Here is a 17,556-nt window from a genome sequence, read left to right on the forward strand (position 1 = left end):
CTGCCTCTGATTGGTGCATGCCGTACCCTCCCCGCCTCTCCGACCCTCCCATTGGCTGCCAGCTGTACCCGTTGTGTCCCCAGGGGCCGCTGGCTCATTTTCAGCTACCTGTAGTGAGCGCGGGGGCCCCTGAGCTGAGGCCTGCAGCAAACCCTGTGCATTACCACCCACCCCAGGAGGCTGATCCATGCATCTCTTCCCATGTGCTTCACTTCCCTGAGGAGTTAGAGGGGAGTCTGGGTGAGAGGAGGAGGGGTGAAGGTTTGCCCCTGCCCCCCCCCCCCCCGCAGAGATCTGCCTCATTGTTCAGCTCGTAGCGAACCGAGAGCCTCGCACAGCGCAGCGCACACTATGGCACTCTGAGCACTCTCAGCCAGCAGCCCCCGGGACACAATGGATATCACCGCGTCCCAGCTCCTGGACCTGTTCCTAGACAGCCCCCTGGTGACCTGGGTGAGTCCCGAGTGAGGGGGAGGGGTTTGGGGTCCCGGTACTCGGTACGCGGTACTCGGGGTAGTAGAGGCTGGTGCGTCTACCCCTTCCCGGAAGCCAAACCTGCGCTTTCTTTACACCCCTTACAGAACTCAAAGGGTTAAAACTGCAAGACCCCCTCCAGTAACCTGCCCCTCATAACCCCCCCCCAGTAACCCGCCCTCATAGACCCCCCCCCAGTAACCTGCCCCTCAGAGACTCCCCCCCCCCATCTCCCGCCAGACCACCTGCTGCGCCCACTGTTTGTTATTTAAATGAAGGAGACTCTTTTTGCCCCCCCGCCCCCCGCTTGGGGTAATTAATGACTTCAAATCCTGCTTTTAGTTTTTTGTTTTTTTACTTGAATAAAACTTTTTGTTGCTTCTGCTCTTAGAACTAAAGGCTCTACCCCCCCCGTGTCCCATATATTCCCCCCCCGTGTCCCATATATTCCCCCCCCCGTGTCCCATATATTCCCCCCCCCGTGTCCCATATATTCCCCCCCCCGTGTCCCATATATCCCCCCCCCGTGTCCCATATATCCCCCCCCGTGTCCCATATATCCCCCCGTGTCCCATATATTCCCCCCCCGTGTCCCATATATTCCCTCCCCCCGTGTCCCATATATTCCCTCCCCCCGTGTCCCATATATCCGTGTCCCATATACTTCCCCCCCCGTGTCCCATATACTTCCCCCCGTGTCCCATATACTCCCCCCCCCGTGTCCCATATACTTCCCCCCGTGTCCCATATATCCCCCCCCGTGTCCCATATACTTCCCCCCCGTGTCCCATATACTTCCCCCCCGTGTCCCATATACTTCCCCCCCGTGTCCCATATATTCCCCCCTGTGTCCCATATATTCCCCCCCGTGTCCCATATATTCCCCCCCGTGTCCCATATATTCCCCCCCGTGTCCCATATACTTCCCCCCCGTGTCCCATATACTCCCCCCCTGTGTCCCATATACCCCCCCGTGTCCCATATATCCCATAATCAGGAGTCGAGCTTTTCTGAGGTTTCATAAACCCCCCCCAGGAAGGAAGCGATCGTTGATCGTTTGTACGCCGGCTTTATGAGGTTTCTTTAATGCTGACGCTTTTTTTTGGGCCTTAATAATGTGAGCTGGCATCACAAGAGTTAAATCAACCCGTCCGAAGTGCGTTTACGGGGGGGGCAGTCATATTATATACATTTTACTCAAATCTTCACAGTCTCTTTTTTAACATTTTTTTGCCCCGTCGTTACTCCTCGTCTTCAGTCCTGGCCCCCAGTATAAACCCAGGGGGGCCACGGGTCGGGTCTCAAAACCGAGCCAAAAAAGAAAACAAAACATAAAGTTACATAAAAGTTTGAGAGCTCGGAGGTCTCTTCTTCGGATGGGATGAAAAGCGCTGCTGGACACATGGAGGGAGACGGTGACAGAATACCGACGTGGCCCTAAACGTCTGAAGGGCCGCGGTGTATAGAATGATTATTATTGGTATATATAGCGCCGGCAGAGGCCGCGGTGCTGTACTCGGTGTATAGAATGGTGATTATTGGTATATATAGCGCCGGCAGAGGCCGCGGTGCTGTACGCGGTGTATAGAATGGTTATTGTTGGTATATATAGCGCCGGCAGAGGCCGCGGTGATGTACGCGGTGTATAGAATGGTTATTATTGGTATATATAGTGCCGGCAGAGGCCGCGGTGCTGTACTCGGTGTATAGAATGGTGATTATTGGTATATATAGCGCCGGCAGAGGCCGCGGTGCTGTACTCGGTGTATAGAATGATTATTGGTATATATAGCGCCGGCAGAGGCCGCGGTGCTGTACGCAGTGTATAGAATGGTGATTATTGGTATATATAGCGCCGGCAGAGGCCGCGGTGCTGTACGCGGTGTATAGAATGGTTATTGTTGGTATATATAGCGCCGGCAGAGGCCGCGGTGCTGTACGCGGTGTATAGAATGGTTATTATTGGTGTATATAGCGCCGGCAGAGGCCGCGGTGCTGTACGCAGTGTATAGAATGATTATTGGTATATATAGCGCCGGCAGAGGCCGCGGTGCTGTACGCGGTGTATAGAATGGTTATTGTTGGTGTATATATAGCGCCGGCAGAGGCCGCGGTGCTGTACGCGGTGTATAGAATGATTGTGATTGGTATATATAGCGCCGGCAGAGGCCGCGGTGCTGTACGCGGTGTATAGAATGGTTATTGTTGGTGTATATAGCGCCGGCAGAGGCCGCGGTGCTGTACGCGGTGTATAGAATGGTTATTATTGGTATGTGTAGCGCCGGCAGAGGCCGCGGTGCTGTACGCAGTGTATAGAATGGTGATTATTGGTATATATAGTGCTGGCAGAGGCCGCGGTGCTGTACGCGGTGTATAGAATGGTTATTATTGGTATATATAGTGCTGGCAGATGCCGCGGTGCTGTACTCGGTGTATAGAATGGTGATTATTGGTATATATAGCGCCGGCAGAGGCCGCGGTGCTGTACGCGGTGTATAGAATGGTTATTGTTGGTATATATAGCGCCGGCAGAGGCCGCGGTGCTGTACGCGGTGTATAGAATGGTTATTATTGGTATATATAGTGCCGGCAGAGGCCGCGGTGCTGTACTCGGTGTATAGAATGGTGATTATTGGTATATATAGCGCCGGCAGAGGCCGCGGTGCTGTACGCAGTGTATAGAATGGTGATTATTGGTATATATAGCGCCGGCAGAGGCCGCGGTGCTGTACGCGGTGTATAGAATGGTTATTGTTGGTATATATAGCGCCGGCAGAGGCCGCGGTGCTGTACGCGGTGTATAGAATGGTTATTATTGGTGTATATAGCGCCGGCAGAGGCCGCGGTGCTGTACGCAGTGTATAGAATGATTATTGGTATATATAGCGCCGGCAGAGGCCGCGGTGCTGTACGCGGTGTATAGAATGGTTATTGTTGGTGTATATATAGCGCCGGCAGAGGCCGCGGTGCTGTACGCGGTGTATAGAATGATTGTGATTGGTATATATAGCGCCGGCAGAGGCCGCGGTGCTGTACGCGGTGTATAGAATGGTTATTGTTGGTGTATATAGCGCCGGCAGAGGCCGCGGTGCTGTACGCGGTGTATAGAATGGTTATTATTGGTATATGTAGCGCCGGCAGAGGCCGCGGTGCTGTACGCGGTGTATAGAATGGTGATTATTGGTATATAAAGCGCCGGCAGAGGCCGCGGTGCTGTACGCAGTGTATAGAATGGTGATTATTGGTATATAAAGCGCCGGCAGAGGCCGCGGTGCTGTACGCGGTGTATAGAATGGTGATTATTGGTATATATAGCGCCGGCAGAGGCCGCGGTGCTGTACGCGGTGTATAGAATGGTTATTATTGGTGTATATAGCGCCGGCAGAGGCCGCGGTGCTGTACTCGGTGTATAGAATGGTTATTATTGGTATATATAGCGCCGGCAGAGGCCGCGGTGCTGTACGCGGTGTATAGAATGGTTATTATTGGTATATATAGCGCCGGCAGAGGCCGCGGTGCTGTACTCGGTGTATAGAATGGTGATTATTGGTATATATAGCGCCGGCAGAGGCCACGGTGCTGTACGCGGTGTATAGAATGGTGATTATTGGTATATATAGCGCCGGCAGAGGCCGCGGTGCTGTACTCGGTGTATAGAATGGTGATTATTGGTATATATAGCGCCGGCAGAGGCCACGGTGCTGTACGCGGTGTATAGAATGGTTATTATTGGTGTATATAGCGCCGGCAGAGGCCGCGGTGCTGTACTCGGTGTATAGAATGGTTATTATTGGTATATATAGCGCCGGCAGAGGCCACGGTGCTGTACGCGGTGTATAGAATGGTGATTATTGGTGTATATAGCGCCGGCAGAGGCCGCGGTGCTGTACGTGGTGTATAGAATGATTGTTATTGGTATATATAGTGCCGGCAGAGGCCGCGGCGCTGTACGCGGTGTATAGAATGGTGATTATTGGGAGGACCCTTCGCTCGCCGCTCTGACGGGGTCTCTGTTTCCGCAGGTGAAGACGTTCGGCCCCTGCGGCGGGGAGAATGACACGAAGCTGGACACGTACATGGAGCTGGTGGACGGGGTGTTCCTGAATAAAATCATGCTGCAGATGTGAGTACCGAGCCGTGTCGCGTGTTATTAGCGTGTAAACTCGCATGTTTCTGTAGCGCCATCACACGCTGCAGCGCAGTACAATATGACTCGGCCCGTACACCACGTGGTAAAGGTATATTTTTATCTGTTAACCACATCCTCTCCGCGTGAGGAACGCGCCGTGCGCCGCCCCCCGGGGTATTCGCTCGCACCCAGGGGCTCTTCTGACAGTATGCAATCTGTCGTTTTGTACATTGTTACAGAATATGACGGTGCTATAGCGATGATTCTGAGTCACCTGTGGTTAAGCAGCCTGTGATCTTCTTAATTGTGCGATTCGCAGCTGGCGCGTCCCTCGTGGGAATAATGCAGTTCCTGCGGCATCGCCATGGAGATAATTACCCCCCCCCGGGGTATGTTATGAGTGAATTATCTTTAAAAACAAGCAGGGGTATTAGGCTGATTGGGGTTGATCACGTTGTGGATACAGGGCGTGGATACCCGGTCGCCGGTGGCATTTTAGGTGCGGAATAAAATCATGGTACATTGTGTCCGCTCTGAGGCCCGTCGGGCCGGGCAGTAGACTGTCCCTTTAAGGTCCTTGGAACTAAAACAATTGCCCACAGACTGGGGGGGGGGGGTGAAGCCCCGGGGCAGGACCGCAGCCACAATAAAGCGGGGGAAGGGTAACTCATGAAAATGAACTTTGTGGCCCGTGACAATTAAGTCTTTCCGGCAACAACTATCAACAAAGCGAAACTTTACTTGGTTAACAGGTTGTTTCTGGGAAAGGTTTGCCAACTGGACTAGGAACGATGTTTCTTTACTGAGATGGTGGTAGATAAGGGGAACAGCCTCCCAGCAGAAGTGGTAGAGGGTAATACAGTGAGGGTATTAAACATGCATGGGATAGACATCTAAGACGAGACCAACGACTGATTAAAGGAAAAACGGGCGACTAGACGGGGGCCAGATGGGGCCGATCTGCTGCATTAACCTGTTACTGGATGAACTGGTCGCTCCCAGTTAGTGTTTCAGAGACCTGTTAAGGTTTCCGCATGAATTGGCGAATCGCGGCTCGCTGTAGCGAGGAGGGGAATGATTGGCTCTCTAATTTCAGATGGGGGGGCAGTAGACGGGGGGGGGGGGTGGAGTAGCCTCTAGATATATCCTCCTTCCAGCTGAGTATTTTTGGACGATGCCGTCTCGGCTGGACTGCTATCCCATGTCTGGGTTTGACCTTCGCTCCTCCCTCTGAAGGAGTGACCTCCTTGGCTTTAATTCACCTTTTTTGGGGGGGCTTCCGATGACCTTTAGGGGTTTAGCGAGCAGCTGCGTGTTTGGGGGGAGGCACCGGCCGTAAATCCCATTGTTGACTGAGCTGTTGTAACGTCTCTCGGGGGTCTCCTTACAGAGATTCCTGAACAGCTGAGCGTGAAATGCCCCGGCCCTCGATAATCTGCGAGCCACAAGCAGCTAGTTAGGGGGATTAGTGAATTCCACGGAGCAAAGGGGCAAAAACCTAGACCGAGAAAAAAAATCCCGTTGTACATCGCCGCGGAATATGATGGCGCCAAATAAATAATGCGAGAGGCAGAAATCTCACTTTGTACGTCGTGAGTCCTCTGAGATCACCGTATTCGTTATTTGGAGACGTTATTTGTTTCCTGTTGTTTGTGTGTTTTTGGTTTCTATGGCGACATCCTATCAGTGTCTGCCTTTGTGTCACATGACAAGCATTCCCTGCAAAAATGAGAAATGAGTAAAAAAAAAAATGTATATAATGAAAGGAATTATTTCTGGGAGGGGGTTGCGGGGGGGGTTGGGAGTCCGGCGGGACGCGGGGTAATTCGCAGCAGCTTTAAAATACGGCGAAAAAGTAAAACGTAGCGACTGCGTCACTTTAATCCGGGGGGCATCGTAGTTACTTCGTGTATTAATATGGAATAATAATGCCCCCCGAAAGAATCTTGGAGCAAAATAGTGAAAGTGGAGCAATCCCCAGAAACATTCCATCGGTTGCCATGGCGACTGCTCCACTTCACACCAGAATTGTAAGAGCGCAGTTTTTGGTTCTTTTATAGCTCTGGGGGGTCTTTAGTAGTTTTTTTAAACTGGCTTTGTTTCCCGCAGAGACCCCCGACCGTCCAACCAGCGCGTTAACAAACACGTGAATAATGATGTCATCCTGCGTGTTCAGAACCTGACCATCCTGGTGAGACACGTGAAGGCCTACTACCAGGTGAGGCACCGTCCTGCGCATGCTCTCCAGCCCCCTCCCCCCGGCCAGCGTGCGCAGTCTGTCACGGGACCCCCTCCGCAGTCCCTCTCCCTGTTGTGAATGAGGTTATAGTTTTGGGGTCCTCCGGTGCCGCTCCGCGTTCTGTTTTCCGACTCGGTGAAGCGTTTCCATATTGTTAATGGCTTTATTTTTTAAGAAAGCAATAACAGGAAGTTTCCGTGGTTACCGTTTCCTGCGTCGCGCAGGCAGCTCGTTGTGTGTTCGGGACAATCGGATTCTAATGTCATAAATCACTTCCCCCGTTGTACAGCGCTGCGGAATATGATGGCGCTATATTATTAATACATAATGGGACGCAGCTCTGATACATTGTATACACTGATTCATATTCTATAGAGCGAGGCGTTGTGTGATTATTGTTACATTGTGTATAGAGCGATGTGTGTGATTATTGTTACATTGTGTATAGAGCGATGCGTAGTGTGTGTGATTATTGTTACATTGTGTATAGAGCGATGTGTGTGTATATTGTTACATTGTATATGTATTGTTACGTTGTGTGTGTATATTGTTATTGTTAAATGTGTATATATTATAGTTAACCCTTTCATAACGCTGTATGTCACACTGGTTTATCTTGACGTTCTGTAAAGGGATTTATTGAAGCTGCTAGATTGTAAGCTCAGTGGGCTAGGTTGTAGCTAACACATCATTTCTAGTAAAGTAAAGGCTGTGAGGATGCGTCCCCAGCGCATGTCCTCTGGGCTTTTAACCCCCTGGGATCCTCTCTGTAGTAAACAAAGTGTTGTGAGGATTCCCGGGAGATCGGCCTGAGATCCGTCGATCACCATATTAACTCCTTCCCTGCCGGGGAGAATTACATTATTTTTGTGGATTGTTGTCTGGGGGTTCCCAGAACAGATAATTTTTGGACAGTGTTAGTCGGCCCGGCTGTCCTGGATCAATGAGCTGACTATCTAATCACGGCCTGATGTATGAGCTGCGTGGGCTCAGGCACTATATATATATATACGGTATATATTCTTATAATACATCTCATTTTATGTAGTACCAGACCTCCTCCTCCTGGCTGGCCGTTTATGTGTAAATAGTTGCGACTGGTGCAGGACTCAGGAGGAAGTTTGTATAAAGGATTAGGAATGAGCTCCGTCTGGGCAGCGGTATCCGTCGGCCTTGCTGCAGGAATCCCCACGGCTTGTGTAACTCGCTAAGGGAGGGGATTTATTGCCCCGCGTGATAATCAGGTCCTGTCCTTTGCCAAACTTCTGCCAGGAATTAGAGCCAAAGGTTTTGGAAAGTGTCGGATTCCAACCCGTTTCCTTCTAAACTACAAGAGTCACATCTGGGGGGGGGATCCAGAACCCGTCCCTCGGGGGGGGATCCAGAACGCGTCCCTGGGGGGGGGGAATCCAGAACCCGCCCCGGGGGGGACCCAGAAAAGTCCAGGATCATTGATTCCATCTGTTTGTAGATTAAACTCCTATCATCCTCAGCCAGGTCTGACTCACAGAATCTACGTGAAGCCGACCTGGTTTACTGGGTCAAAACTCCTGGAGTGATGCGGCGATACGGAGTGACATCGGCTTTAGAAACCTCAGAGGTCCCTCCTTTGCATGGACTTTTTTTTTTTTTAGATGGTGAACGCTGGTCGGCTAAAAGGAGCCACAGATGTCCCGCGTTAAATAACTGACATCTTATGGTGCGGCTTATAAATAGTCAGATGTGAGGTCATGCATTCCATGCCTCGAGGTATGACATCACTCTGAGCCGGGCCCCTACGGCAGCATAATATGATATAAGCAAAGGCTTCTGTTAAATAGATTGTAAGCTCACAAGCGCAGGCTCCGCCTCTGCTTCTGTAGCAGTCTTATTATGTATTAATGATGTCATTATTCATTATTTTCATCGTCCCCGATTGTAACGGCGCTACGGCCTCTGCTGGCGCTTTATAAATAAATGTAATGGGGAAACCGGCTAGCGGGGGGTTAACACCCCACTCATTCTGTGTCTTTTATGTAAATGAGAGAAGGGCCGCAAGGGGTTAATATTAAATATATAAGCCGCAGGTGGGCAGCATTTATTATTAATACCGATCTCCCGGGACTGAGCGAATGCTGCGCATGCGTATAAATGCGAGCTCCATGCGGTGGGGCCGACACCGGCTCGGCTCGGGGGTCTAGAGAATCCAGATTTTTTATAATTTGTAGGTTTTTTGGGGGGGATATTTGGACTTTTTTTGGAATTAATTTATTTTTGTGACATCATGCGACATATTTAAGTGACACGAATATTCGTGAAATCCCAAGGAGAGTTTGGATGTTGGTCCTCACCTTATCATATAAAGCTTTGGGGGGGGGGGTAGATAAGTGGAGCAGCCTCCCAGCAGAAGTGGTAGAGGGTAATACAGTTCACGGGATAGACATACGGCTCCTGAATCTAAAACAAGACCAACGACTGATTAAGGCAGACAAGCCGGGGCCGGATGGGGCCGATCTGCAGGCAGATTCTGTGCTTCTGTATGGCCTTTATTGATTTAACCCTTTGCGTTCCGAGGTTAACGAGCGTCTGTCACTCTCCCCTGTCACTCAGGGATCCTCTAATTACAGCTCGGCGTCCGGCCCTGCAAACGATCCGTATCCTTAGACAGTGAATCCGCTGCCCTGTCGTTTCCCTGAATAATTACCCCGGATTAAAGTCAGTCATTCCGTTGGGGCAGATTTGGGGGGGGCAGTTTATTGGCACCCGGTACCTATAGAAACCAGAGGCCGCGGTACACAGGAGCCGCTCGGCGCATGCGGCGGCTGCCGAGTCTCCTTCTGTTTGTGTCCCAAAGTTTGTTTTCAGTCTTAAGGAACAGTTGCTAGAGCCTTTAACCCTTACAGAGCTGGAACCAATCCGAATACCCGCTCCGCCCGGTGATAAATTTACGTCTAGATTTTAACCGATCTCCTGGAAAACTCGTAAAAACTAAAGAAAATTATAAAAAAGTAGCATAATAGCGTAGTTGTTACTGTTTTTAGATATTAATTTGTAAATAAACGGGTTTTAATTCCACGGCGGGATTTATTTCTATGATCTCAGCTTTGTGTGCGGCCCTTTGGAGCTTTATTTATATTTAATGCCCCCCCCAAAAAAATATGTGGCAAAGGTAGGGATTTTGGGGGGATTTATGGAAAATACCGCAATTACAGTTGCACAGGACTTAAGAGGTTAATTGAAGCTTTTAACCCCCGCAATGCCCGATGTGTCACTTTTAATTTGAGTGTCATCGATCATTTTAAATACCCGGCCGGGGGGGGGTTGTTGCCCCCGCTGTCCCGCCGTGTCCCCTGGCACCCGGAGCCCTGTTTGAAGGGCCGAATGATAATTGGCGTGGCAGCGTTAGCCGGTTAATCGCTCGTGGCTCGCAGCTGTCTCCGTGACAGATGGCCGTCTGCAAAGGGCCGTCGTTGGCTTCACCCGACGCGAGAAACTCGTTGGCAGAAGATCTTCGCGGAAAGCCGAACGACATTAAACGTTTTCCCGCCGGCCCATGAGAGAGGGTAACGACGGACGGACGGACGGACGGACAGACAGACGGGGGACTCCCGGGAGTTCTAGGCTTTCTAGATGCTTCATACTTTCCACCCACTCATTGGTCCGTTCTTATTTAACGGCCCGAAGCCCACGTCCTGGTTCTGTCCATCAGTCTGGGGGTCCAGGATGCAAGACCCTCAAACAATCCGCCCCCCCCCGTCACATCCAATCACAGGAGCCCCCGAAATATTCCTGCTGTGAGGCTGCGCAGGTACAGCTGCCGTCCACCATATTTCTTGATGGTTGATTATGTCGGAGCCCCCCGGGTCGGAGCCGGACCTGCGCAGGGTGGCAGTTCCCCGGATGAGTGCGGATAGTTGGGGTTTAGCGTCTCTCGATGCGTCATCGCAGCTTAAACAATCCTCCGATAAAAGAGACGCGGCTTCAGTTACAATCAGGTGCTCAGCTCCGTTGTGTTTTCTGTTTTTTGGGCCGATATAGAAAAAGGTATAAAATTACAAAAAGCTTTTGAGACCTCAGAGGTCTCTTCTTCAGACGGAAACCATCTCCGGTCCTGAAAACCTTTTCAGTGTTGTATTTTTTTTTTCTATATTCGCCCAATAAAAGGTAAATCTAGAACAATATCCACTTTCTCATCACAATGTATTTAACACAGAGGGGAGATGAAAGGGTTAAACGGAGTTAAGCCACTGGCGAAGGGGCATTAGGGGAAGGGAAGGGGCATTAAGGGCTTCGCCGCTGTCTGTATCTTCTGTATATTTTTGGACCTGGATTGTTAGGACGTTAAACAAATGCCCCCCCCCCCCGACCGTCTCTCTGGGCGTCAATAACCCCCGCTTTCCGTTTGGCATTTAATCCATATTTCCACTGCATTCAATTAGGACAGCGGATTTAACCCTCGGCGTTTGCCCCCCCCGGCAGCGCAGTCTGATGAGAGTCGTGAGAGGGGACAGAGAGGGGACAGGGGTGCAAAGAAATAAAGCCCCCCCCAGTATACCCTATTAGCCCTACCCAGGATCCGGAATCTGCCCTCTCCAAAGTGAGTGTATTAGCCCCTGTGGCAGTGAACGGGTTAAAAATGCCCCACAGCCCGTCCCTAATGCCATTTGTCACATTTGGTGAATGTCATTGTGTTGTTTTTTGGGCTGGGGGGGTTGCTGTCCTCGGCCGTCCCTCTGCAGGAGATCAACCACCCCCCCCATCTGCCCCTTACTCCCACCCTGATTGCCCCGTGTTGGTTTCCAGCCGGGACCCCCTTTGGTTCTGATTGTCGGCGGAGGACCCCCTCTGGCTCGTTATTGTAATTATTCCCGGATTGGGTCTGGAGGTAAAGCATGTCGGGTGTTAACCCTTTCGCGTCACGTTGGGGTCATTACCAGCCGTCTGCCCACCATCCTGTGAGCGCCGGGGGGTCCGTGGGAACCGGCAGGCGCTGGTGAGAGATTTTCGACCTCCTGTTGGTTTTGTCGCCAGTGGTAACAAAATTGTTAACGCGTTCTTACCCCTGTAATACCCCGGAGGCAGGGATCGTCGCCATGCACCAGCCTCGCTGCCCCCCGCGCTCCCCCGACACTGAAACGGGGGAAATCTGACAATATTCGCTGTTTTAGGGGAACGTCGTATAATTAACGCTCCCCGGTAGAACCTTCTGGATTTATATTAAAAACACAGCCTGAATATACAGAATCTGCCCCCCCCCGGGCTTTAACTGAGATTACCTTCTGCCGGGGGCACTTCAGGCACTCGCATCCCAAGCTGTCGTCCGAGTCCTGCTCCGGTTATAAATTTGGCTTTTTAATATTAAAATGTTTATGAAAACGAATGTTTTAGTGATGCTAAAAAGGGACGGCAATAATAATTATTGTATTAATAGTCCTTTTGTACTGATTTTGCCCCGTTACCATGTAATTCTGCCCCTCACCCCCGTGGCACGGAGCTGGACTCTCTGGCCCCCGCCGGCCCTCTGTTTATATAAAGGGGATCGGCCGGCAGGTTTTTCGTTGCGCAAGAAGCCGGGAATAAAAGCTGCGATGGATGCGGTAAAACAGGTTCCCGTCTGCAAAGGACTTCAATCGGCGATCGCGTTTCATCCGGATTGTTTACGGAGATTACTGACTGCGCGCCGTCTCGGCGAGAGCCCCGGGTCCTGTTTGGGGGGCCCCTTGGACATTTGGCCAATAAAGGGGAAAATCTCGCAGTATCAAAAAAAAAAGAATTTTTACCCCATTTGCAGTCCCCCCCCCACAATAAAATGTTTTCATGATGTGTTCCCGCTCTGTTATCTGACCCCCGATCTACTAAACCCCCCGACTCCTTATCATACTGCCTGTGGGGAACAATAGAATGCCTCAGTCTTAATCACCCAGCTAGACTCTCTGACTAATGGAAGCCTATGGAGGAATGGACTTCATTGGCATCGCCATAAAGCATCAGCTCAGTGTGGGGTTTGAGGCAGGAAAGTCACCCAAAATATCACATGACTGACAGCGACGGCGGCCTCCAGGGCTGCAGATAAAGGGGGATTATATTACTGTATACAGCGCTGGGGGTTATATTACTGTATACAGCGCTGGGGGTTATATTACTGTATACAGTGCTGGGGGGTTATATTACTGTATACAGCGCTGGGGGGGTTATATTACTGTATACAGCGCTGGGGGTTATATTACTGTATACAGCGCTGGGGGGTTATATTACTGTATACAGCGCTGGGGGGTTATATTACTGTATACAGCGCTGGGGGTTATATTACTGTATACAGCGCTGGGGGTTATATTACTGTATACAGCGCTGGGGGTTATATTACTGTATACAGCGCTGGGGGGTTATATTACTGTATACAGCGCTGGGGGTTATATTACTGTATACAGCGCTGGGGGGTTATATTACTGTATACAGCGCTGGGGGTTATATTACTGTATACAGCGCTGGGGGGTTATATTACTGTATACAGCGCTGGGGGTTATATTACTGTATACAGCGCTGGGGGTTATATTACTGTATACAGCGCCAGGGGGTTATATTACTGTATACAGCGCTGGGGGTTATATTACTGTATACAGCGCTGGGAGTTATATTACTGTATACAGCGCTGGGGGTTATATTACTGTATACAGCGCCAGGGGGTTATATTACTGTATACAGCGCTGGGGGTTATATTACTGTATACAGCGCTGGGGGTTATATTACTGTATACAGCGCTGGGGGTTATATTACTGTATACAGCGCTGGGGGGTTATATTACTGTATACAGCGCTGGGGGGGTTATATTACTGTATACAGTGCTGAGGGTTATATTACTGTATACAGTGCTGGGGGTTATATTACTGTATACAGTGCTGGGGTGGTATATTACTGTATACAGTGCTGGGGGTTATATTACTGTATACAGCGCTGGGGGTTATATTACTGTATACAGCGCTGGGGGTTATATTACTGTATACAGCGCTGGGGGGTTATATTACTGTATACAGCGCTGGGGTGGTATATTACTGTATACAGTGCTGGGGGTTATATTACTGTATACAGTGCTGGGGGGTTATATTACTGTATACAGCGCTGGGGGTTATATTACTGTATACAGCGCTGGGGGGTTATATTACTGTATACAGCGCTGGGGGTTATATTACTGTATACAGCGCTGGGGGTTATATTACTGTATACAGCGCTGGGGGTTATATTACTGTATACAGCGCTGGGGGGTTATATTACTGTATACAGCGCCAGGGGGTTATATTACTGTATACAGCGCTGGGGGTTATATTACTGTATACAGCGCTGGGGGTTATATTACTGTATACAGCGCTGGGGGTTATATTACTGTATACAGCGCTGGGGGTTATATTACTGTATACAGTGCTGGGGTGGTATATTACTGTATACAGTGCTGGGGGTTATATTACTGTATACAGTGCTGGGGGTTATATTACTGTATACAGTGCTGGGGTGGTATATTACTGTATACAGCGCTGGGGGTTATATTACTGTATACAGCGCTGGGGGTTATATTACTGTATACAGCGCTGGGGGTTATATTACTGTATACAGCGCTGGGGGTTATATTACTGTATACAGCGCTGGGGGTTATATTACTGTATACAGCGCTGGGGGTTATATTACTGTATACAGTGCTGGGGTGGTATATTACTGTATACAGTGCTGGGGGTTATATTACTGTATACAGTGCTGGGGGTTATATTACTGTATACAGTGCTGGGGTGGTATATTACTGTATACAGCGCTGGGGGGTTATATTACTGTATACAGCGCTGGGGGTTATATTACTGTATACAGCGCTGGGGGTTATATTACTGTATACAGTGCTGGGGGTTATATTACTATATACAGCGCTGGGGGTTATATTACTGTATACAGCGCTGGGGGTTATATTATTGTATACAGTGCTGGGGGTTATATTACTGTATACAGCGCTGGGGGTTATATTACTGTATACAGCGCTGGGGGTTATATTACTGTATACAGCGCTGGGGGTTATATTACTGTATACAGCGCTGGGGGGTTATATTACTGTATACAGAGCTGGGGGTTATATTACTGTATACAGCGCTGGGGGTTATATTACTGTATACAGCGCTGGGGGGTTATACCGTATTGGCTCGAATATAGGCCGCACTTTTTTCCCCCACTTTAAGACTTTAAAGTGGGGGTGCGGCCTATATTCGGGGTCTAGTGCCCGACGCCCGGGACATGCAGTCCCGGGCGCCGGGCAGGCGGCGGGGTCAGGATACAGATCCCCCGCAGCGGTGCAGGGGACCTGCATCCTACTCTCGGATGTCCTCAGACAGCCTCCCCTGCCAGCACTTTCCACGGGGGGGGGTGCCGGCACGGGAGGTTGTCTAAGCGCATCGTCTGGACGGTCACCGGCTGCAGCGATGCGGATAAACAGCCTCCGGGTTGTTTACCCGCATCGCCGCAGCCGGTGACCGTCCACACGATGCGTTTTACCTCTGCCCCCAAGACTTACCGGAGCAGACTTCCGGGTGTCTTGCGGGGCGCCGGCGGGGGACATCTACGCAATACGCGTATACAACTTCCGGTTGTATACGCGTATTGCGTAGATGCCCCCCGCCGGCCCCGCAAGACACCCGGGAGTCTGCTCCGGTAAGTCGGGGGGGGGGGGGGGCAGAGGAGGACAGTGGTAGCATATCTCGGGGGGGGGGGAGTAGGAGGACAGTGGCAGCATATCGGGGGCAGAGGAGGGCAGTGGCAGCATATCTCGAGGGGGGGGAGGACAGTGGCAGCATATCTCGAGGGGGGGGGGAGGACAGTGGCAGCATATCTCGAGGGGGGGGAGGACAGTGGCAGCATATCTCGGGGGGGAGGACAGAGTGGCAGAATGTTTTTTTTTTTTTGGTGCTTTTTTAAAGAAAAACTTTTTCTTTAAAAAAGCACCAAACTTTTAGGGTGCGGCCTATATACGGGGGCGGCCTATATCCGAGCCAATACGGTATTACTGTATACAGCGCTGGGGGTTATATTACTGTATACAGTGCTGGGGGTTATATTACTGTATACAGCGCTGGGGGGTTATATTACTGTATACAGCGCTGGGGGTTATATTACTGTATACAGTGCTGGGGGTTATATTACTGTATACAGCGCTGGGGGTTATATTACTGTATACAGCGCTGGGGGGTTATATTACTGTATACAGCGCTGGGGGTTATATTACTGTATACAGAGTGGGGGTTATATTACTGTATACAGCGCTGGGGGTTATATTACTGTATACAGCGCTGGGGGGTTATATTACTGTATACAGCGCTGGGGGTTATATTACTGTATACAGTGCTGGGGGTTATATTACTGTATACAGCGCTGGGGGTTATATTACTGTATACAGCGCTGGGGGTTATATTACTGTATACAGAGTGGGGGTTATATTACTGTATACAGCGCTGGGGGTTATATTACTGTATACAGCGCTGGGGGGTTATATTACTGTATACAGCGCTGGGGGGGTTATATTACTGTATACAGCGCTGGGGGTTATATTACTGTATACAGTGCTGGGGGTTATATTACTGTATACAGCGCTGGGGGTTATATTACTGTATACAGCGCTGGGGGTTATATTACTGTATACAGCGCTGGGGGGTTATATTACTGTATACAGTGCTGGGGGATATATTACTGTATACAGCGCTGGGGGTTATATTAATGTATACAGCGCTGGGGGGTTATATTACTGTATACAGCGCTGGGGGGTTATATGTACTGGTGATGACATCACGCTCCGTTCACCTGATTGTTAGGATTGTTGCAGTAATTATTATTATTATTATTATTTATTATTATTAAATGTATTTTATCGCACGGACCCCCAACACTCGCAGGCACAGGGCTTGCAAACCACTGTTTAACCCCTTGATTGCCACTGAAGGATATATGAATTCCTTGGACCAGAAAGAAATCCACGTTCCGTGAAGGGTTAATTAGGGAGAGATGAGCTCATTGCGTCCCCCCCCCCCCCCCCAGATCCTTTCAGGCTGCGGAGTATTTTGTGTCCTATTCACTTTTTCTTTTCTTCTCGGGTTTTTGTTTTCGGCGGCAGGAGCTGTGACTAATTCCTCCCCGATTCAGGGGCACCCGGGGGTGCAGAGGATGCTGCGGGGGGGGGTTCATGTTATAGTCACGAAATCAGAGAATAAATGAAAGAAAAATGTTTACTTTTCGTCTCACGAGCGGAAAACGCGTTATACGGAGGATAGAAAGAATATAAGGAATCGTTACTCCGGGGGGCCGGGGGCTTTTATGGGTTTTTTTTTTTTTTTACAATATCTGGATTTATTAACACTTCGGAGTTATCATCGGTATTTTAAAAGCACCAACATATTCCGCAGTGTTGTACAACAACCAGTGTAGCAAGTAGCGCATCCCATAATAATCAGTAATGAGGGCTCTGCGCAAAGGAGCTTACAATCTACAGCATGCAGAATCTAGGAATGTCTCTCGAGTCACCCGCCGCGGGGGGGCACTTGTGGCAAATGCTAGCGATTAGTACCCCGTATAAATGCCATCGCGCCGTTGTGTGTTACGGGCCGTCGCTGCGTTTCCCCGGCGGGTTCGGTTTTATGAGAAGAAGGATCTTTTTACGAGATTTCCATGAATTGAATTATTTGGCGTTCCCGCGTTAAATCGGCCGGGCCGTACCAAG

General features: G+C 50.1%; 1 protein-coding gene across 4 annotated transcripts in view; it reads left to right on the top strand.

Annotated features, from left to right (window-relative positions):
* Positions 1 to 90: 90 nt before the first annotated feature.
* CCDC88C (coiled-coil domain containing 88C) overlaps positions 91 to 17,556 on the top strand; it is a 35,808-nt gene continuing 18,342 nt past the window's right edge. For 2 of the 4 annotated variants that reach the window (XM_053475015.1, XM_053475017.1), the window contains exons 1-3: positions 97 to 453; positions 4,497 to 4,597; positions 6,713 to 6,821. In XM_053475015.1, the coding sequence (XP_053330990.1) occupies positions 394 to 453; positions 4,497 to 4,597; positions 6,713 to 6,821 (270 nt within the window). In that variant the 5' untranslated portion in view covers positions 97 to 393. Of the gene's footprint in view, positions 454 to 4,496; positions 4,598 to 6,712; positions 6,822 to 17,556 lie in introns of all 4 variants that reach the window. The other 2 variants (XM_053475013.1, XM_053475014.1) reach the window with 2 other exon arrangements.

Source organism: Spea bombifrons, chromosome 9 (genome assembly GCF_027358695.1).
Source record: "Spea bombifrons isolate aSpeBom1 chromosome 9, aSpeBom1.2.pri, whole genome shotgun sequence".
In the NCBI taxonomy this organism is placed as follows: domain Eukaryota; kingdom Metazoa; phylum Chordata; class Amphibia; order Anura; family Pelobatidae; genus Spea; species Spea bombifrons.